Source organism: Ambystoma mexicanum, chromosome 3p (assembly GCF_040938575.1).
Source record: "Ambystoma mexicanum isolate Mex_15411 chromosome 3p, UKY_AmexF1_1, whole genome shotgun sequence".
Classification (NCBI taxonomy): Eukaryota; Metazoa; Chordata; class Amphibia; order Caudata; family Ambystomatidae; genus Ambystoma; species Ambystoma mexicanum.
The window spans coordinates 169,531,816-169,554,806 of NC_090925.1; the positions used below are offsets into that span (position 1 = coordinate 169,531,816).

General features: G+C 46.4%; 1 protein-coding gene across 2 annotated transcripts in view; it reads left to right on the top strand.

The window, feature by feature from the left end:
• The window catches only part of PHC1 (polyhomeotic homolog 1), a 325,158-nt gene that overhangs the window by 49,785 nt on the left and 252,382 nt on the right, over window positions 1-22,991 (top strand). Inside the window, exon 5 of one of the 2 annotated variants that reach the window (XM_069650568.1) lies at window positions 9,235-9,384. The exons of the other annotated variant lie outside the window; for it this stretch is intronic. Within the exon in view, the coding sequence (XP_069506669.1) occupies window positions 9,235-9,384 (150 nt within the window). The remainder of the gene's footprint in view (window positions 1-9,234; window positions 9,385-22,991) is intronic. 2 annotated transcript variants of the gene reach the window in all.

The following is a 22,991-nucleotide window of genomic DNA, read 5'->3' on the forward strand; positions in this document are numbered from 1 at the left end:
TCGCCCCCTGGCACTCAGTTCCTGCAGCAGCAAATAAGTACAGCCAGTAGGGGAAGGTGTTCCAGTGGAGTTTTTCTCGTGGTTAGTTGGTCCCACTAACCCAAGGGAAGAGGTTGCACCTTCCGGAGCTTCTCTTTTCAGCTCAGCAGCATGGCGTCATCGGGCAATTCAAAGGTCCAGGAGGATGCAGCAAGCTTCGTTCACGGTTTCTTTGGGTTGTTCTTCCCAGTGGTCGACTGTTTCAGTCCCAAAACCTTCTCCTTTTTAAGTAAGTTTCTCCCATTCATACACAGCCACCCTGCTGTGTGAGTGACAGCTAGGCTGTCCTGCAAGGACAGCAAGCCAGCCAGCCAATCTGGACTGGGTGCATTCAGGGAAGTTTCGGGATCCTCCCTGACTTCCTGCCCTTTCAGACAGACTGAGCCAGAGGTGGGTTTCAGTACAGAAGCCCGTCCAAGGCAAAACAAACAAAGGGCTCAAACCTGGTTTGGCGTGCAGAGTAAAACCAAAGAAAGACCTCACAAACAGAAAATGGTGAAAAAAGAAGACCCGGGCCATTTTGACACAATGGTTACCCATGAGTGCTATACTGCAGCTGAGTATGTAGCCTGCGGTAGAAAAGCACAATGGTAGGAAAATAAACAACTGCCATTTAAAGTAGGGAGGGTAACACAAAAATGTTTACATGAGTAGGTAGGAAAAGGGGCTACGAAGTAACCCCCCAGCACTCCACATAAGGTGGTGTGCGCGGAACCTACAAAGAGAAAAAGTAACGTCATTTTTTTTCTTGGTAACAGAAGTTCACACAAGAAAAGGTATTTAAACCATTTGAGAAATTTAAAGGATTTCTCTGACACTGCACTGAATGTGCTGTGTCACCATTCAAAAAGTAGATGCCAGCGTTTCCCTCCTACATTTTGTCAGACTACAAAAACAAAGGTAAACCTAATCTAAATCAGGTCAAAACACATGCGAGTGAGTAAAAGGGCTGGCTCACTCCAGGGTTAAAATTTAAAGTCCTTAAAGTAGGGAGAATTCTCACAAACGTGCTAATTCCCTTCTACCTTCCCCCAGCTCTTTTGCTGGACTTCAGTACTTTTAATTTCTAACCTGGAGAGAGTGAGCCCTTTTTCTCACTCTCTCATGTATGTTTATTGTGATTTTGACCCTGTGTTTCTATTTAACTTGGAAGTCTGACCAACTCCATAGGCATCATCTTTACGTTGTGACACACAGCGCTTTCAGTGCAGTGACGCAGGGAAGTCTTAGATTTCCCAAAGGTTTAAATGCCTTCTCTTAGTGAAACTACTGTTTCCTAGAGCAGTGAAGTGAAATTAACTTTACTTACATTTTGTGACTTCCTAGACCCAGCACATACTATCTTAACATAGGGTGCTGGAGGGGTTACTTGGTATCCCCTTTGTCTAGTTTCTCATGTAACATTTGTTTACCATTTGTACAATTAATGGCTGCTGGCAGTGGCTTGCTTTTAACTTCCATTTGGGAGTTTTTACTGCGGGTTACATTTGCAGCTGCAGTAAGGCACCCATGGGTGCCCATTTCATCAACATGCACCCAGTCTTCTTTTTTTGCCATTTTTTTTTTTTTTGTTGCAAAGTTCCTTCTTGATATTTACTCTGCACGCCACCCCAGGTTTGGTCCCTTTGTTCGTTTTGTCTTTGGCGGGATTCATGAGTGAAGCCCGCCTCTGGCTCCAGTATGTCTGGCAGGGGTAGAAATTGAGGGAGTTGCCCGAAACTCCCTGTGCTTAATCTGCTAGGTTACAGGAATGCACCCAAAGGTGATTGGCCGGTTGGCTGTCCGGCAAGGACAGCCACCCTGCTGTGATTGACGGCTAGACTGGAATGAATGGGGGTTGGGAAACCTGTATAAAAGGTGGGGCTTATTGGGAAGGAAGATAGTCGACCACTGGAAGAAGGAATGCAAAGAAGTACTTGGAAGAGACGCCTGCTGCAACTCCTGGACCGTTGGTTTTTCCGGTGAAGCCCTGTTGCTGTGCTGAAGCTCCGAATTCACCTCGACTAGAGAAGCCCTGCAAGGACGACTTCTCCCCTTGAGTTGGTGGGACCAATCGACTCCAAAGTAAGCCCTTCTGGACATCCTCTCGGAGCTGGCTGTACTTCCACTGCTGCTAGAACCGAAGTGCCAGGGAGAGGAACACCAGATTGTGTGCGTTGCTTCTAAGTCGGATCCGAGCGCCAGGAAGATCCTCCGGACTTCCCTGAAGCAGGACTGACCAAGCCTGAGCCCCCTCAACAGAGTGCTGGACCCCAGATGCAAGGAAAGTCAAGAGTGGTATCTGAAAACCGCAGTGTTGCTATTTGCTGTCAGGCGCGAGGAGCTGAAACACTGAAGGACCGTTGAATTGAAGTTTGCCCATTGCTGCCACCAACCTTCCTATTGCAAAGCAGGAGTTCCCAGACGTCCTCCCTCTTGTCTCCACGACTGAGGCTCAGGAACAATGTCTGCATAGCTGTACAGGAACAGAAGCCAGCTGGAACCATTTCTTCTAACGAGGTACTGTAAAATCTAAGAACTTACCTCTTGTTGGCGTAGCCTTGCTTGCTCTCAGTTGAGACCTGTCTTGGTTACCTTGCAGTGTTGCTATAGTTTTGCCCCTCACAAGCATCCCAGCTTGTGGCCCTTCAAGTGTTTTATTTTCTGCAAACATTTCTAAAAACATTGTTCAAGACTTTTTACTAACTGCAAAGAAGATCTTCAGCTACCCTAGACATTGTGCAATTGCGATTGGCTGTCATGGCTCCCTGAGAGACTATTCTTCCCTCTGACTCTGTGCTTTCTTTTCCTCAGGAAAGGGTTAAACTTATTTGACATTGGAAGGTTTTTTAAAAGTACTTACCGGTTTGTGAATTATTTGTTAACCTTTTGGGTTTTTTCCCCCCCTCTCTTCTACACCAAACTCAGTATTGCCCAGTCATAAATCAATGTCCAGTGTCCTAGCTATTTAAGTCTCCTGAGGGTGTAGGAAGTGTCTGTGTCATCCCCAATGGGTATCATCTGATTTAGAGAAACTAAGAGTGTGTTTTGAAGTGTATCATAGGTGTTACATTTATTGCTCCCTTTTGAAGAAAGCTTATACAACTGACTGTGAAATAATTAATAATCGTTTTATCAAGGAACCTTGAGTTTACATGTTTATTTGAATAACTGCTACTGTGAAGCTCTGTGTCACAACATTACTGCTCACATTTACCCTTCTTGAGATGAGCCTGGCCGCTCAGCCACACTACCAACCTGTGTAGTTCAGAGGTTGGATCCCGATTGCCAGGAGGTCGGAGTTGTTGTAGGGCACCCAAAGGGTACTGCATACAATCTTGCCTAATAATCCTAAAGTCCAGCAAAAGAGCTGGGGGGGGGGGGTCTCTATGGTTGAAGGGAATTGAAGGCAGGAATCGAGGGAGGAGTCCAGAACGCTGCAGCCCTTTGTCTTCCAGCCTGATTTCAAGAATCCAGTTTAAACTGGGCGGCTGGCTGTCCTGAAAGGACTGCCAACACCCTCCAAGTTTGAATGTTGCATGGCTGGGTTCCTGCATAGAAATCTGATCCTGGAAGCTGAAGAGCTAGTCGACCACTGGCACCAAAACCGAAGAGGATCATGAAGAATACGTGGCTGAGACGATTTCCAGCAACTTGATAGCATGCTGTATAACCAGAGCCTGCTGTTACTCTTCCTTCCACTCGACCTGCGTACGCCGAAAACAACAACCCAGAGCCTGGTGAGGCCCACTAGACTCAAGACGACCTGCATTTTTAGCCATCTCAGTTGGTGCTGCGACCTTGCAGGGCTGCAATACCCCAATACCCTGGGACCTCGTGCCATTGTACGGTGCACAGTCTTCCGAATCTTGCTGAAACTTTGTGGGCATCTTGCTGGACCTTCAGAGACGTGGATCGAGTCCAAACAGTCCCTTCACAAGAGTGCTGGACCTTGCAAACGACGAGAATCCAACCAGTGATATTAAGTCTTCTGTGCTCATGAAAAGGCGTCAAATCTAGAGCCGCGTCCAGCCACAATTTACCCCTTGTGTGAAGCCTACAGTGTCGATCCCTGCTGAAGAAGCCCATCCAGGGTCCTGTCTTCTGTCGTCCTGACAAGGAATGCAGTGCCTGGGTGTTGGGCTACAGATCCTGAAGTTCTGCTGCAAAATCTTCTTCTGTGCTGAGTTACTGTGCAGGGTTTGGTATTTATTTACCTTAAGACTCTTGTATTTCCTGTGTAGTTTTGGGGTGTTTTCTGAGATTGTGTGGCCTCTCGTCCAGTTCACCCAGGCCCACTGCTGGACTCCTCCCAGGGTGTTGTCTCTGAAGTCCCTGGACCCACAACTAATTCTAAAGTAAAATACATGCTTGTTTGAACAGTCTTCCTCTGGAATTCTGAACTTTTCCTGCAACTGAACCCTATCTCGCCCTGCCTACCGCTGGCACCTAGACCACTAGGGTCCCTCTTCTGCCTCTGAGAACTCGTGTAATAGAATTTGGAAGGGCTGGGTAATTTCAAAGGGTCTGCCTGGAAAAGTTAAACAAGTGTTGAAAAGTTAACTTGTTTTTAAATGAGTTAGTTGGTAACTTTAAACTTGCGGAGTGAATAATTTCCATCACTCTGTGCCCAATATGGGATGACATCCATCTCACAATCCAAACTGACCCCTTCCACCTTGGATGCAACCCCCTCCACCACCAATGGGTCAATCCCCTCATCAATCTGGACCCCATCAAATGTTGATGATGTATCCAACACACATGGGAATGCTGCCGCCTCTACCCCCGCCACCTCCGCCTAGCGGTCAGACCTCTTCTGGGCCTTTGCCTCCCTGGCAGCAGCAGCAGGGTCCACCAGCTTCCAACAGTTTGTCCTCCAGTGCACCATTGCCGTGGCAAAGTGAGTGGAACGTTTCTTCTGCTTTCGATGTGTGCAGTGGGTACATAGCAGATGTCAGGACTTGAAGCTCTGCTCAAGTTGAGTCAAAACGTGCATATAATGGCTGCCTTTCTCCTGTTTTCATGGCAATGTTATTGTGAAAAACTGAGACCTCCTTCTGAAAGAACTAGAATTCTACTCTTGTCATTGTTTATCCAGAGGTAAAGTTGCACTGGTCATTTGGCCAGAAACTTGTCGTGGGTTCAGGAGATTAGCATATATTATTTCTAAGGCTAATGGATGGGTTTACTGAAATGCTTTGCATAGGCCGCCATCTGTTTGGTGTGAGTCACTGTTTTTTTTGTCCAAGGTAAAATGACTTAAGTAATGGGCCTTATTGTAACACTCCCTACTGTGTACCCGATGTGCGTTCCCGGTAGTGAATGCTGCTCCCCATTACCAAAAGGAATGACTCAATTCAAGACTCATCATCTTCAGAGCTTACGACCCCACCATGATCTGAAGAGATTTCTCATCTTCATGGAACTGGAGACTGAAGTGGCCTGTAGTGGCAACCAATTCACTGTATGGACAAAAGCAGACCTAATTAGATATTCTGAGTGCCTGCCTTTCTCTTTGGTTTCCTTTGTCCACATGGGTTACATCTCACCTATGGGACATACTCAATTTAAACACTGCCCAGATTGCAAAGACTTTGCCTTGCAAGACGCACATTGAGAGTGTAATGTATAGCTTCCCTGTTACTATGCCAAGGACAAATGTAGGCATTTAAAACCAAAAACATTAAAGGTGCGGATAGCCAAAAGTTGTTCTAACTATGCTATGGAATCCCAGTAACCAGATCACACTTGGTTGACACCGAAAAGGTTGACAATCTGAGTCAGGATTCCAAGGTCAAATCTGAACCCAAAGATACTATACAAGAGGGTATTTGTATTTTATTTATAAAGCGCACCTGGCCCAAGGGCATCTGGGCGCATTTCTTGAGGTTACAGAGACACAGTATACAGGCAAAAAACAATTAACGTAATACAGATTACATAAAGGGTACAAGAACAGAGATTTACTATAGAATTTACATAAGTTGCAGAATACAGGCCCGTGGGCCAACATCAGGTTAAATGACCAAGAACATTAAGGATAGTTATCATTAAGGCAAGAGGAGGTTTACGAATATTGTGCCTGGAGCCACAGTTTGACTTTACACTTGAACAAGTGGAAAGAAGGTTCGGATCGGAGTGGGTTGGGCAGGGAGTTCCTCAATTTGGTGGCAAGGAATGGGAAACTGGACCCCACCGGATTTCCTGAGCTTGAATCTAGGCAAGGAATGGCAGAGGCTGTGGTCGGGTGGAAGTGTGGGGAGAAAATCAGGTAGCCAGATATTCTGGGGCCTGGTTGGCTAGACATTTATGCGTGAGTGCAAGAGTTTTGAGGGAGATTCTTTGTGAGACCGAGAGCCAGCGGAGGCTCTGTCTGGTATCCGAGATATGCTGGTTCCTTGGAATGTTTAGGGCTGCCCTGATGGCATTGTTCTGGGTTACCTGTAGCTTGCTAATGTTCATTTGACTGGTCCCTAGCTAAAGGGCATTACAGTAATCCAGTTTAGACATAATCCGGATTCTGGCAAGTCTGGTGCAGGATGAAGCCCAAATTGAAATCGCCCAGTAAGAGAATTTGCGAGTTAGGCTTAGTGTTGACTGCTACTAAGGATGTAATTATGTCTACGAAGGTGGTGACGGGACCTGGGGGGGGGCCTATGTATAAGGTGTACCGTGGCGGTTTGGTTAGGAGATATGGGCATTTTGACAGAGTAGCTGTGCTGAAGGGATATGTTGATTAGGAATGGGTCTCAAAGCAAGGGAATTTCTGAATATAAAGGCGATGCCACCGCCTTTGGATTGGTTGGTGTTATGGTTGCATCTAATAATGGAGTAGCCATCAGGGATGGCCAGAGAGTATGAGACCAGCTGCTGCGTGTAACCAGGACTCTGTAATGGCTAGAAAGTCTAAGTCTTGGACTGTAATATGAAGTCAGCAGTGTCCAACGCATGGGCAAGGAGGGACCTGGCATTGACAAGGGCACCCTTAATTGATGTGTTGTCAGTTATAGGGTTGCTGTTGAGGTTCGAAGCGACTTTAGGAGGGGTGTTTTTAGTGGCTACCAACTGTAGGCTTTGTGAGCTATGGTCCAGGGTTTTGCTCAATTTAGCCCTGGTAGATAGGGTGTGAGAGCGCCTAGTTGTGTGGGGAAATATGGAACCTAGCCTAAGGCACCCCCCACATTCCCCCTCGGTTGATTGGAAGGAAGGGTTAAAACAGGCTTTGTATAAACAGCAGGCTCGCGGTCGCTACAATTCATTTTCGGTCATCTTGTCTTAATCTCCCTCTTTGGATTTGGTTCCAGTGGTCGACTTACCAGCAGCTTCCAGGATCAAACTGTTTATCGGGAACTACTGCACAACTTCTGCAAACTCTCCATGCAGTTTACAGAACAGGATTGCTAGCTGTCCAATCAGGGCAGCCAGCTCCCTGGTAGGAACTGGTTGCTTTCTGGCAAGCTGGAAGACCAAGGGCTGCTGAGTTTCGGACTCTTCCCTCGCTTCCTGCCTTCAGACACGCTAGAGCTTCGGCAGGAAACACAAAGGGTTCCCTCCGAAGACTAAACTTCAACCAAAATCTTTCCCGCCTAGGACGACAGAAGACCTAAAACAACGATACTTGAAAATGGCATAAAAGTAGCCCACCATTTTAGCAGAATGGTTACCTTCCTGTGCATTACTATGGCTGATTTGACGGTCTGCGAGTAATCACTAAAATGTCATTAATGTATAACCACTGCCACCAGCTATTCAAGTTAACTTGCAATTGTAACACTGTATCTCCCAGCACTCCACTTAAGGTGGGGTGTGCTGGCTCCCTATATAAAATGTAAAGTGGATGAAAATCCCACTGCTCTTGGGAACAGTATTTCAGCCAAGATATCAAGACAATGAAAAGGGAAGCCCAAAGGCAACCCATCAACACTGCATATAAGATGTGTGCTGCCATAGTAAATCACATACAGCATAAACGTTATAGGTAACTATATATCAATATGCACACTATAGAGCGACATAAGGTCACCCATAAAAAGAGTAAAAGACTAGATTAGAGGGAGCGGGGGGGGGGAGATTCCCACACTCCTAGGGACAAGGGAAAGATGATCTCCAACACCAACATTGTTTTCGGGGGTTGACACAGTTCAGGAAGATGTTTCCTAATTATGAAAATCTTACCCAACACCACTCGGACAAATCAGTCAAAATCCTAGCGTCCAGGAAAAAGTGCTCTGGGACTCGCAGGTGGAGAGAATTTCGCACAAAGATAGAAAATGTCAGAGTAGATTTCTATCAATAAGGACCCCATTGTTATGAGCCTTGGGTGTTGGAGTGAGGCGGTCCGGAGGAAAGGAGATGGGAGATTTGGTTTGTCATTGGAGGCCTGGAGAAAGGACTACAGTCCTAGAGGAGGTGAAAATCCTGCAGCAGAGTGCTGTTTAATGTGAGATTGGTGAAGAAGCAACTGGTTTTTTTTTTTTTTTTTTTTATTACATTTTTTAATAGTCCAACTGGGACATGCCAACGCAGGTATTTGCCACAGGCCCAACAGCCAGGGTGCAAATAAGCAGTACTTAGCATGAACTAGCTGACCCTTGCTTCTGGAATGAAGACAAGGTAGAACACTTATGATGGAGATCACAAGAGATTTGAGCAGGATGCAACAGGCATTTTACAAGAAACAAAGTTCAAATGGCGATCTAGGATTGGGTACATCGGGGCCAGCGTATGCCCATCCCACAAGCAATGGTGTATGTGCATGCTGCTGTTCTTTTCGGGGTGGATTGAAGGACCACATTTAGTTTTGCACTTTTTTTCTGTAATAGACATTCACTAGTTTACTTAAAAGACTGACATCTAGTATGTGGGTTTTCATGCGACTATCTAGTGCACATTAATGGTCACTTCACATGGTCCTGACAGGATGTTTTTCTCACTGTCACAGGCCAATACATGGGAGCTTGTTTCTTTCAGAAATGCCAAGTAATCAAATTTGTCGGTCACTTGTCTAGTTCATGGGACTCTGAAGGTGACTACTAGTTTTGATACTCAGTTTTTGGAGCGACTTAATAAATGTAACCTTTTATTGTTCTCTATGGCTGTTTGTTTCACTGAGTAACCCAGCTTTATTTCTGAACATCGTCTTGGTGGTTTTGGCTTGTAATCGTTTTTCACGTGTTTTACCCTTTAAATGTTTGTTTCATACATATTTTTTAGATCAACCTGGCCACCACATCAGCAGCTCAGCTGATAAGCCGCTCGCAGAGCGTCAGCACCCCTAGTGCCACCACGCTAACGCAGTCCATGCTCCTGGGCAACACCACCTCACCACCCCTCAACCAGTCCCAGGCCCAGATGTACCTGCGGGTAAGTCGGCCATGGGTTTTGGGAGTTGGAAGAGTGCTAGAAGCATTTGATAGGCATACATAGACCCCTAGATATTTATCATAGCGGACTCTGTAGCACTATTATAGGAAGGAATGTCCTCCACGAGCATCGCACTCTGCCGTTTCAGTTTGGAATGTAGACCGTGCACTTTGTTAACATCAGTTGACCGGCTATATTGAACACTGCCTTTCTGTGAAGATTTACTTCTAGTAGTGTCGTTGCCCACCCATTCGGGCTCCTATCTTGAACCCCTCTTACAGATTTATTTGGGAGTGGAGTTCCTTGCTTTCCTGTATGTCTTGAGGTTTCTGATTGTCTGCATGTTTTAAAATGCTACTTATCCTACCTCCCACATACAAGCAGTGACCCTGAATGATTTGCAGTGCACTAAGAGTAGCCCACATTTGGCAGTTCATTGTATGTACGTTTCAAGCATAAATAGCACTACAGGAAATTTAGGTGGCCGCACCGTGCACTGCAGTTCTAGGTAGAGCACTTTTGGGAAGGTGTGGTGTGATTTCTTTTCTTTTTTTTTTTTTTTTTTGGTGTTTTTTCTTTGTCAAATCTCCAAATTGCTAAGGCTCCTCTGAGATTTTGTCAGTTAATGGAATGACTGTCACCACACCTGTACGTAATCAGTAGCCGGTTCTGATTGTAAGGAATTCAACCAGTTTTTTATATAGTAGTCCCTCTAGTACCAAGTCTTCAACCAAAAAGGCATGTGCTGCATCCAACTCTGACTAAGCCTAATACAACGGGGAAACCCCAGGCAACAAATGAAATGTGTTCTGTCCTTTCAGTACCTCCTGCTGAATCTGGGGTACTCCCTGTTCCCTCCTGATAGAGCCAGATTAGGTTATTCCTCCTTTGGCTGTTTACAGCACTCGCTTCCTTTCTAGGGAGGATTTTAGCAAGAGCCACAGGGAATTACTTCTCCCTGGAAGGCCTGGTTAGGGAAGGCGTTGTTAGGACTGATTTTCTATACTCTGGCTTGGTGGACAGATGTATAGAAGGCCAATCTAGTATAGTGACGGGACAACTCTGGGAGCTGTAGCCAATCCAGTTCAAGGTAGGTGGACGAGTGGTCTAGGCTAAATCTCAAGAGGTGGTTCACAATGAGCACACAGTGAAATGTCACGGCGCACACTTAAATAAAAACAATTTTTTAGGACTGATTGTCTATGGCCATATAACGCTGAGAAAAATATGACTACTAGCATGTAATATCACAGAGCACTAATAATAGATACATATATGCAATCACTGTAGGTCAAAATACATAGAAACCCTGTAAAGGAAGGTGAATATTTGTATAAGCACTAGAGGGCTACAGAGATACAACCCTAACTTTAGAAGTCAATCCCAAAGTTGAATGGGACCTTGTGTGCAAAAGTCTCAGCCGCTTTTCCTTCATCCTCTTCGGTTTTGGTTCCAGTGGTCGACTTGTCTTCAGCTTCCAGGTTTGGAGTATTTAACAGGAACTACAGCATAACTTTTGCATTCTCTCCCTACATTTTACAAGGGGCACAATAAGAACAGGCTTCCCCCCCCCCCCCCCCCCGCCACTGTGATTTGTCCCCATTCAGGCAAGGAGGAAGACGAAGGGCTGTGAAGTTTCGGACTCCTCCCTCGCTTCCTGCCTTCACGGACAGACTCGAGCCTGGACGGGGACTTCCCCGAAAGATAAAAATCACACACGGGGAAAGGAAAGGAAGGATAAACACTAAAATGGCAAAAAAACAAGACTAAGGCATTTTTGGTAAAATGAGCACCCTTGGGTGCTTTTATTGCCGCTGTTAACATAGCCCACTGTAAAAGTGCATGTTACGGAGAATACTAATGAATGTGCTAATTCCCTCCACCTTAGAGACCCCCAGCAACTTTGCTGGATTTTGAGGTCTTGCTTTACCTGAAAAGAGTGTGAGCCTTTTTTTCCCCCCAATCTCATGTATTTTGATGTGCTTTTACTCTTGTTCTTTGATTATGGAGTTTTAAGATAACTCCATAGGCATCATCTTTTCATGTGTGTTACACAGCACCTTCAGTGCAGTAACACAGGGCTGTCTTAGACTTCCAAAAGGTTTAAATACCTTCTCTGGGATAAACTGCTTCTCAGAGAATTTAAGGTTAAATTTACTTTACTAGTCTTTTTAAATTCCTAGACCCAGCACACACTATTTTCCTATAGAGTGCTGGAGGGGTTACCATAGTATCCCTTGTGTCTAGAAACACATGTAGTAGTGTTATACTACAGCAGCAAAGAGCTTTCTTATGAACTTCCCGACCATGGAATCCGCTTTGGCATTGTTACAAGTTGCCTTGGAAACTGTTCAGGTCACGTAAACGTGCTAGTCAGCTGATCGAATGTGCTTCACTTACACGGAAGCCACGCCCCCTTGTTCCTTAAAGCCTTCAGCCGCTGCAACTTCGTTGCTGCTAATTGTACGTTACTACGTGCCTTTTCGTAGCCCGCCTACGGCATTGTTTGTCTTCCTTGGATTAACCTCCGTGAACCTTTGACTCTGAACTCTTGTTACCAGACCTCGGCTTTGTATTCTGTTTCTGCTTATCTGGATTACCCTAAGGACTTGTTGCCACAGTAGTTTTCTACTGCCTTTAAACAGCAGGAGCCTCCCTGCTCATCCTTCAGTTCTATGGGCTCTGGGGCTCTTCACTTCCGCTCAAAACTGAACTCCAGTTCTCATTCATCTTACGCTTGTACGAACGCTTTTGCTTTCCATCTGAGTTCCGTCTCTACGATCAAGATCTGCTGAGATCCGCTTCAGCGCTACACTGCTTGGTCCTTTTCTTCCTGTTGTATCTGAATCATCTATTTGGAATATAAAACCATTCCTACCAGTGCAGCTTATCAAGGACTGCCTTTGCTCCAACTATCTGTTTAACTGTGTTCGCATACTGAGAGACTGTTTGTTTTTTCTACTGAAGTGCATTTACGAACGCTTTCCAGGACATGCACCAACCCGGCCCTAGTGCGTCCCTCATGCCGTTCGGGTTGTCCGCCCTATACTAACTGTCCCTTTTTATTATTTTTTTTCCTGTCGTTTTCATCAACCATTTGGATCCAGGATTTCCTCTCAGGTCTTCTCACATACACTATCTGGGGTACCGGCAGTTCTATTGTGTTTAATAGAATTAATTAAAAAGAAACAAGTGAAGGCAATCGTCCCCAACCAGCACGATCCTCCCCGCAATGAGAGACAATGAAGGACTCTCCCAAATCGGGAATAAAGCCAAGACAGAGTGCGGGTGAGCTTAAATGGGAGTTTATCAATCAAAATAGGGCATGCAAAGAACTCTGCAAACTCCGAGAGCGCTCTGTCTGACAATAGCAAAGACAGGCGTAGATATTTACAGAAAACGTCATAAGAACCTACATACTATAGGAGGCACAAGTTCGATGGGATTGGGTGGCGATGACTAACTATAGGTGCTGTTGCGATGCGGTTGGCTTTGGCTGGAAGACGTCACTGGTCAGCCTCGTGGGTTGGGCTGGGCCTGGCAGGTTGGCTGGGTTCATCCGGGCGGTGTTGTTGTGCCATCGCGGCCAGTGTCAGAGATGAATGTCTTTTCCTGACTTATTTGCCCTGGGCCATGCACACCGCAGTCATTCAGTCATTTCAATATTATCTTCTTTAGTAAATCTTCCAATAGGTTATTCTACAGGTTAATGCAACACAGGAGGAATGCACCTTTTGAGGGGTCTGATGGTAATACGTCAGGACATGGTTACCAGTGTCTTGTTGACCGGGGCCATAGGTCGAGGTGCTAAGCTTCAGGGCCTGGGACGGGCGGTACAGGTCTTTCTGTCTTGTTAGAAGTTGTTATGGATGTGCCGCTGTGTGTTGTCAAAGTGTTGGGTGTCCTGATTGCACAGGGCCATAAGACTAAGATGATCCGGTGGGTTGTGGGGTTTACGAGGGGGCACTTTTGGAAGTGTGTGTTCAGGCAGAGGTTTACTGCTGTGCTGTAAATAATGCAGGTGGCGGGCCGCGGCCTTGGGTGCTGCAGAGGGGGCTACAAATCTTTGAAGCGGCTCCAGTCTGGTTGGGGGAGGTGGAGCAGCGCGGCGCGGGCCTCTGCTCTCATGTTTTGGCAGTCTTCGCAGGGTGGGAGGGGGAATGGCCTTGCACATATTCACAAAGGTATCTCCCTCGTGTGTTGCCGACTTTAGGTAAAAACATCACAAACATTTGAACACTCTATAATACTTATTATTCAAATCACTTTAAAACATGCATTTCAACTTTGCTGGATGTGTCTCGATTATATCCAGTCTGAGCACCTTATTCGTACACTATGTTTTAACAACTACAGTATTTAGTTATATGCATATACATTTGCAGTAAGTGAGGTAGTAGTAAGGTTGGTGGAGTACATAGAAAATGGCCCGCCACTGTACGTGACGGTGGTGGCACATAAGGGGCTTAGACATACACACATGACAAGTGCATTCTCGCGCATCCTTCACATGAGCCCTCGGTATGGTTACATTCGTCTTCTCGTGTACTCTAGCAGCATTAGCTCGGTTATGGCGCAAAACCATGGAGTGTAAGTTTCCCAGTGGTACACGTAACAAATAGATCCCTGGAACGCTCCTTCATTATTAGTACCCAACTGCAATGGTGTGGGCTCGCCATTGCTTATATCATGGAAGCATGCTTTCTTATGTTTATACATTTTACAGGTTTTTGTAATATAAGAGATTTTGTGGAGAAAAGCATACTTTGCAAGTGGTCTTGGCATTAATATGTAGAGACTTTCTGCCATCTGATGACCATTTTACTGTTCTTTTCATTGCCTAGGCCTGCTGGCCGGGTCATGCTGGGAGCGATGATACACTGCGGAAGGTGAACTGTTACAATGTTAGTGTATTACGCTAGCTCATGTCCGTCTTGTTCGTGGGAACGGGCTCGCAGCGGATCTGCCATGGTGCTGCGGCGACAGGGATAACTGAAACTTTCCGAAGGTGGGGGCCGCGCTACAGTGCGCTGAGCTCACACCATTTTCAGTAGACAAAATGGTTTCTGAGGCCTAGCTAAATTCAATACGTGCGGGCAATGTCTTCAGCAGGTGAGCCATCCTCCACCTGGGCCCTGGTGGTAAGGAGGGGACGCCCGATGAGCCATGGCCCTCACCTGGGGTGGAGGTGTAGGCAAGGGGGGTCTTTTGGACCACTCCTCCCCTACATTTCCCCCCTTTCGTTACTTAAGTAACGAATACTTTAAGTCCTCCAGCCTTCTACATTCTTCTTCGTCCGTCACTGCCTCGTCCCATGCAGGTGTGCCTTTTATGGGCATCCATGCTCTGCATACCCCCCGTAAGCTTTCCCCTCTTCTGGCATATTCATCTGGGGTACAAGTTAGGTATATACATCCGCCATCTCCCGCGAAATCTACCCACACCTCTTGGTACCATTCTAGTACACGGGGCTCTCTAATGGTGGTGTGCCATGCTTTATCTATGATATCTTTGTCGTGATAGATAGGCACTAGCTGATATCTTGGTGTGTCTTCGGTTCCTGTTTGTACCTGCACTTCCTGCATGTTTTGTGTTGTCCCACGGGTGTTGCCCATTGTCACCATCATCATTGCACCATTTGGTACTGCGTTAGCACAAACTCGAAGACCCACCTGGCACAGGCAAAAAATTAAAAGGAGGAACACCACAGCTGGCATCAAAAATTTCAGTTGTTCCAAGCCATGAGGGGACCCAGGAGAAGATGTTATCGAACCATGTACTGTCTTCTGCTCCACCTTCCATTTTCATTTTTTCTCCTAGGTTGTGGACTGCTTCGATCACATGGGACAGGGAGCCATTTTCTGCATCTTCAGAAGGTACGAAAGTGCAGCAGACACTTCCTATTTTTCGGCAAACACCTCCATCCATTGCCGTCAACCGGTCCAGGACATACCTGTTTTGCATGGTCATCAGTCGTAAAGCCCTTAGTTCCACTTTTATTACGTTGAACCCTTCTTCAGTGTCGTTTGCCAGCTGAATCAATTCCCAGCGTGTTATCTGGAACCATTTTGCGTTTGCTCTTGCTTGGACACTTGAGACGAGTGAGGCAAAGAATGTTTCTGCTGAGCTGAATAATCGATATTTATCTGGGATCTGAGCCAATAGTTCTGATGATTCCTTTGATATGTAGTTCGATGCACGCCTGTTACGGGTCAGCACTTCTCCCTTGTTTCCGGAAGACAGGACATACATTTGTGACTCCGCAGTCGGCTGGGCTGCACTCTGTTGCAGGTGTTCCTGTGTCTTTTTTGCTCCCGTCGATGTGGCTTTCTGGTATTACCATTAGGGCTGAGTGCAGAGTGGCCATTGAGCAGCTGCCACTCCATGACGGGGGGAGGTGCAGGTATGCCTGGTTGCCGCATACCCAGTACGTGTCCATCAGGGCCGCTGTCCCTTTTCTCAGATCTGGGATGGTGAGGGTCTTGTTACAGTTCTTGTTCGTTCCCATGGAGGCCTTCCCCTCTCCTTTAAAACATAGTTCATAGTCTATTTCGTTCTGTAGTTTGAAAGGTTTTTCAATGGCGGTTACCCAAGTTAGTTTTGAAATGTGTTCCTTCCATACTGGTGTGCATGTTTCTTCTATCCACTGCAATTTCTCTGGTGCCACACCTCTCAGTGCTTCAGCTTTGCACATTACTTCTTCATCCTTCCACTTGTTATCCGAAAAAAGTGTCCCTTGTATTACAAAAAATGGTTCCTCCAGACATACCACCCCTGCCGTCTTCGGGTAGCAAGTTTTCTCATTCTGCAGCACTTTGAAAGTAACTCCATGTGCCTGGAAGGTGTTCTTAATCCTGCATAACGTGAGATGAAGGAGACATTGGGCATCTATAATTGGCAACTCTTTGGGTAGCAACACTTTGGGTGTACCTGAAGCATGAGGGATGAGGGAGCAGACATAACAGCTCTCATTTGTTGTTTGTTTAGCTGTAGCACTCATATCCGCATACCATTTATTTGTCTGGTGGGGGTGTCGTGGGTCTTCCATTTTATCTAGTCCTAACCCATAGTACTCATCATACTTCCTTCCCCCCACGTCCCTTTTTCGTCTGTTGTTCTTGTTCCTCATGTACTTCCCAACTTCCTGGGCGAGGGATAAAATAGACCCCCCTTTCTCATTCCCGCTCCCCTTTGCCCATGCATCATATAATAATTCGTGTATTACTAGCAGCTTTTCCTTTCCGGGTTTCGGTCATTTAAACTGCGGGCATTGTAATTAGATATCCCTGGTGGAGACACTGTGTTGTTTTGCACTCCACCCTGTGGCTCTTTCTTTTGTAAGATGACAGCACTGGATGGTGTGGTATGATAACCCCATACAAGTTTAGTTCCATCCCATACCAGAAAATCACCTTCCCTCATATTGGCAATTGCAGTTGCATTGGTCCCAGTAGTGCTGTTAATCCCTCCCCCCTCGTTCATCTCGATAGAGATGAACGCTACAAACCAATATGTAACCAGGCCAAACATTAGTATAAAAAACAACGTAATGCACACTGATAATCCACATTCATACGAATAGCTGCATCTTTCATGTAATAATTCTCTCATTCTACTAATTCTATCCGTTGCAGGCTGCCCGTTAGATGCCATGGTAGCTCCTGTTTGAGATATAAAAGTGCATTAAGTGCATGCATGTAAACATTTTGCTGGCACCATCAGTGCCAATATATATATTGACGGGGAATGGAAGTGGGTAGGGTTGCAGCGAAGGGTATTCACAGATAAGGGTCTAAACACGTCATAATTTGATCACTTCATTGATTGCATATAAGTCTTCAGGATAAAAAAGGAAAAAACGTTTTTTTTTTTTTTTTTCTTCAGTAACATCTTAAAAAGAATGCAAGTATACACTCATCAGTCATTTTCCCATTCAGGCCCAGCACTAACACACATACACAAGTCCGTTTTCAGACACTCTGCTCAGTTGCATCGTTTGCTGTTGTCTGTGCCTCCTCATCTACCTCCTCTTGCACATTACTATATGCTTTTCGTACATCTGTCAAGTGCACCCAGTACCTCAAGCCCTTTACTTTCACTGCCGTGGGCGTGCAGAACACTACCTCGTACGGGCCATGGAATCGTGGTGCATTCCATCGGCGCACAAAACTTCTGACATAAATTGAGTCACCCGGCATCAGCTGTAGCTGTTGTTCAGGCTCCGTGACAGACCCTGCTGTGTTTTCCCCCCCTCTCTAGTGAAGGGTGGAGAAAGCTGCTTTGATATCGCGCGCGCTGCCCTTGTCAGTTTCTTCAAATAGTCTGTAAACTCATCCCCCAATATCGCAGCGCTTCTGTGTGCATCTGAGTGTTCGCGCAGTGGAGCGTGTGCTGTGCACATTCGTCTCCCAGTCACGATCTCGTCCGGGGACAAATGGTGGTCCTTGCTCGGCTGATTCCTCAGCTCAAATAGCGCAAGGGGCAGACAGTAAATCCAATTCTTTTTAAGTGAGAAGCATAGTTTCGATAACCTGCCTTTTAACAGTCCGTTCATCTTTTCCACTACGCCATTACTTTGAGGATGATAAATCGAACACAACTTGTGTTTTATTCCCAATAATGCAGTGACTTCCTTGAAAAGTTCATTTACAAAATGAGTGCCATTATCTGAGCGAATCACGTCACAAATTCCCCAGCGCGGGAACACTTCCATCACTAGGAACTTTGCAGCGCTTTTGGCATCAGGTCGTGCACATGGTCCTGCTTCCACCCACCGTGAGAATGGGCATACAATCATGTATCGTGCGCCATTACACCTTTCCCCCATGTCGGCGTAATCAATATGTAGCTCTCTGAATGAGCCAATGGGTTTTGGAATTGTTCCCCGGAGCGTGCGTAATGTCATTCCCGAATTGTATATTTGACATGTTGTGCATTCCATCGCTAATCGGGATACGTGCTCCTGGAGACAGGGCACGAACCATTCGTCCTGTATTTCTGCTGCAATGTGCTGTTTGGTATTGTGTGCAGGGAAGTGTAGCTGTTGAAACGCAATTTCCAACAACCTTATTGGCATTACCACTTTCCCTGAGTTGCTTTGTCGCCATAATAAATCTGTTGCCGATTTGCTGCACCCTCGTTTTGTCCACATCAATTTTTCGTCTGCACTAGCTCCTTCCTGTAATTCTAGTATTTGTGATATAGGCATCATGCTGTAGCCTTCTGGGAGCTCTTCGTTTGTCTTGTGCTGCAACATGTACTCACCTGCTTCATATTTCTGAAAATAGGAAGCCTCCTTGGTGGCAGCGTCCGCTGCCGCGTTTCCCAAAGACACAACGTCTGTGTTGGATGTATGTGCTTGGCACTTCACTATTGCTACTGCAGTAGGGTTTTGTAGGGCCTCAATTAACTCTTTCAACAATTCTGCATGTTGTACTGGTGTTCCGTCTGCCCGTCGAAATCCCCTACGCCCCCATCTTGCTAGACCTCCATGTACTGTCGTCGTCATGTAAGCTGAGTCTGTATATATTGTCACTGCGCAACCTTTTGCTGCATGTAGTGCTTCTATGAGCGCAATCAGTTCTGCTGCTTGTGCGGAGTAATGTGATGGGAGGCGGTACTGTACTAGTGTTTCATACTCACCCTCTTCTAACCTCACTACTGCCATACCAACATGTTTTTCTCCCGTGTCCACGTCAATTGATGCAGACCCATCCACGAAGTACACTTCCCCCTCGCTCAGAGCGTTCTCACACACCACTGTGTCCTCCCCTCTTTCTCCTGTGTAAGTAGCACAATTGTGGTCCTGCATGTCCTCTAGTGTGCACGCTTCTGTAATGAATGTGGCAGGGTTCACTGTCTTGCATCTCACCACATGGATATTGGCGCTGGACAATATGATCTCATAGGCTGTCGCCCGCTGTGTTGTCAGTGTGCTTTTTGACCTCTCAAGTATTGCAAATAATGAATGTTCCACAAACAATGTCACAGGGCAACCCATTACTATTGTGGCACTTTTCTCAATCGCGAACGCGGCTGCAGCGAGTGATTGCTCGCACGCGAAATGGCCTTGCATCACGGCATCTAAAGTGCCACTATAGTAAGCCAGAGGCTTGTGTCCTAGGGACGTCTTTTGTGTCAGAACAGCTGTCATGAGTGTTCCCTTGCAGTGTGAGAATAGGTAAAATTCGCGTCCATAATCAGGATTTGCTAGCACTGGAGCGCTTGAAATTAACTCTTTTAATGATTGAAATGATGCGCTCATTTCTTCTGACCATTCTATTTTTTTGTTCTCCTGTTGTGCTTCCTTGAGTGCTTGTAGGAGGGGCCTCGTGTATGCTGCATAGTCTAATATCCATGCTCGGCAATAGTTGCACATTCCCAAGAATTTCTGCATGTCTTTCACTGTTGTGGGTTCTCCTACTGATCTTATTGCTTCTACCCTGTCGGGGATTATTCTTTTTCCATCTTTTGATATCAGCTGTCCCAAGTATAAGACCTCTGTCATGCAGTACTGTAGCTTTCCCTTGTCTACCTTGTACCCCTTGTTGGCCAATAGTGTTAGGAGTGTTGTTGAATCATTTCTGCATGTTTCCTGGTCTTGTGCACACACTAGTAAATCATCTACGTACTGAATGCTTGTACTCTCAACTGATAGGTTTCCCAAGTCTTCATGCAATATGCGGTTGAATATGCTTGGGCTCTCACAGTATCCCTGCGGTAATCTGCAATGTTCATATCTCTTTCCCCCCAGTGTAAATGCTGTCGGGTATCTACTCTCTTCAGCCAGAGGGATTGAGAAAAATGCGTTTTTCAAGTCTACTACTGTGAAGTGTGATGCCGCTTTCGGGATACTGCATAATATTGATGCAGGGTTTGGGACCAAAGGGAACTCTTTCTGAATTACATCATTTAGGGGGCGTAAATCCTGTATCATCCTCCAAGACCCTCCCTTTGCTTTTTTGATTGGATAAATACATGTGTTACATGGGGAGTTTGAAGGCACTATTATCCCTTGTGCTAGTAGTGCATTTATTGTCTCTTTTATCCCTTCTTCAGCTTCACGGGACAATGGATACTGTTTCACTCGGGGTAAAATTGCTCCTTGCTTTAGTTTTATTACAACAGGTTGTACTCCGTGCAACAGCCCTACATCATGGGGGCCTGTTGTCCACAAATTATTTGGTACGAGTCTCATGTCATCATCAAAAAATGACGGCGGTGCTCCTACCACTGCCATCAGTTGAGCAGGGATTTCCCTAGCTTCAATCAAAATGTCACAGGGCATCGCTATTTCCATTACAATTTCACCATCCCCCTCTGCATCTGAAAAAAGATCCCCGTCTGTTAAGTCTCTTAGGGCGATGTTGGTATTCGTACACAGTACTGTCCGCCACTCACATCCTTCCATATCTAATCCAATCACAGCAATCCTTTTTGCTGATACCTGTACAGCGTGCAAGTCTAATGATACCACTGACCCTGGTGCTGTGTCGGGGCACACTATGGGGCGGAAGAGGAACTCTGCTGGAATCTTCCAGTCCATTTTTCTCAGCTCTGGAATTACTAGGGCCAATGTCTTTAGCCCTTCGATGAACATTTCCTCATTTTCCGGCAACCCCCGTACTTCTTGTGTGGTTGTGTGGGCTTGTACTACCAACATTGTACGCAATGGGCATATTCCGGGTGTTGAACACACTATACCTCTCACAGTGAATGATATGGTCATGTTGAGTTTACTCAGGAGATCCCTCCCTAATAAATTTATTGGTGAGTGTTCATAATACAGCAAAGGTGTCTTTACAGTCTTACCCCCCACTGTTACATTCAATGCTTTTGTGTAAGGAACTTCAATTACAGCCCCAGAGAACCCCTGCGTCTCTAACTTCCGGTTAGATAACGGGAACCGGCCCTCTCTAATGCATGATTTCTCCGCTCCCGAATCAACCATGAATATGAACTGCTTGTCTCCTATCTGCGCCCCTACCAATGGTTCCTCTGCTGCATCGTAGGTGGTAGATAGAACTGGACACGCAAGTGTTCTCTGTGGGCTGTCCTATGCGGGGTGTCTCATCGCCCCCCCTTGATTAAAGACACTCCCTGAAACCACTGATACGCCGCTATAGGGTGCTGGTGCGGGGGCCCCGTTTGCTGTTGTCGCAAAAGGGTTGCCTGGCGTATACTGCATATTGTCATTGTTTTGTAGGTGGCTCTGTGTTCTATACTGGTGTCTCTGTTGTTGCTCATTATTTCCTTGGCCTGGGTTTATCGGTTGCTGTTGTCCCATCGGAAGACCATATGGGCTCCCCGGGTGAGGATGGCCATAATGTTCTACCTCTTGGAACCCGTTGTTGGGTCTGCTTCTGCACTCCCTAGAGTAATGCCCCCATCTCCCGCAGTTCCAGCAACTTCCTTGTGCACCTCTAGGACCCTGCCATCCATTTCCTCCCATTCCCCCGTACCCCGGTCCACCACCTCTTCGGCCCCTGTACCCACCTCGTCCCCCTCGAGGGGTCCACTCTTGCCACTGCGGACCTCCGCCTTGCTCCTGCTCGTTCCACTGCCGCTGTCCTGTTCCCGCCCAATGAGTTGCCATCCTTCCTTGTATTGCTATCAGCCCCTCCTCCTCTTCATCTCCCTCCCTGCTGTGTGGGAGCGCGGCTACTGCTGCTGCAACCTTCACCAACTTTGTCTGTACTAATTTCGCTTCGTCTGCCAATCTTTTCTGCGCCACCTCCTTCTCCCTTTCCTTTATTCGCTTACAATGGTGTACTATTATGCTCTGAATCTCAGGCCATCCCTTTGCTTCAATACCTGCTATCTTGTCGAGCGCCTTTTGCACTTCCTTTGGGAGCCCTCTTTTTATAATGAAGTAAAATAAAGATGTCGATTGATAACAGGGCGTGCCCGTTTCTGCTCTCCACATCTCTTGGACCCGAAAAATGTAATCCATAGCCTCCTCTCCGTCATTCATTGTACACTGCATTACTGACTGCAAGTCTGGCGTATCTGGGAATGTTTCTCGCAAGGCATCCCACACCCTGGCACGCACTGTGTTAAAGGAGGCTCCGTCATGGCGGTCGCAGTCTAATGTTACTCCCGGGAAACCGGCCTTAACCCATACTCTCTCAGCCTGATCCCCCACTGCTGATACGAGCAAGCTCTTCACATCTCCTATTGCTAGGGGTACCCCGGCAGTGTGTTTCTCAAAAGCGTATATCCACTTACTTGCCCCTCCTGATAACGGGGGCAATAGTTTTAATAAATTGGCTTTATCCATCTGAGCCCATGGGATATAATTCGGCCTCCCTCCTCCCCTGCGTATCAATGGGAGCTGTAGCCTTCCTTTTGTCATTGCATCTACACCTGTTTTGGCTGCTGATGTTCCCAGTGATGCCATTTTCCCCACCCTGTTCCTTAATCGCCCCGTCCACTCATCCCGTGTTCTCAGTGAACATGTACCATCCACCCCTTCACTTCCCCCTCCCATTGCCATGCTCAACCTGTCGCTTTCTTCTACATCGTCCCTTATATCACATAGTAGTTCCTCTCTGTCCCCTATAGGCCTTTCTTCATTATCAATACCTCCCTCTCGTGCCCCTACTTCA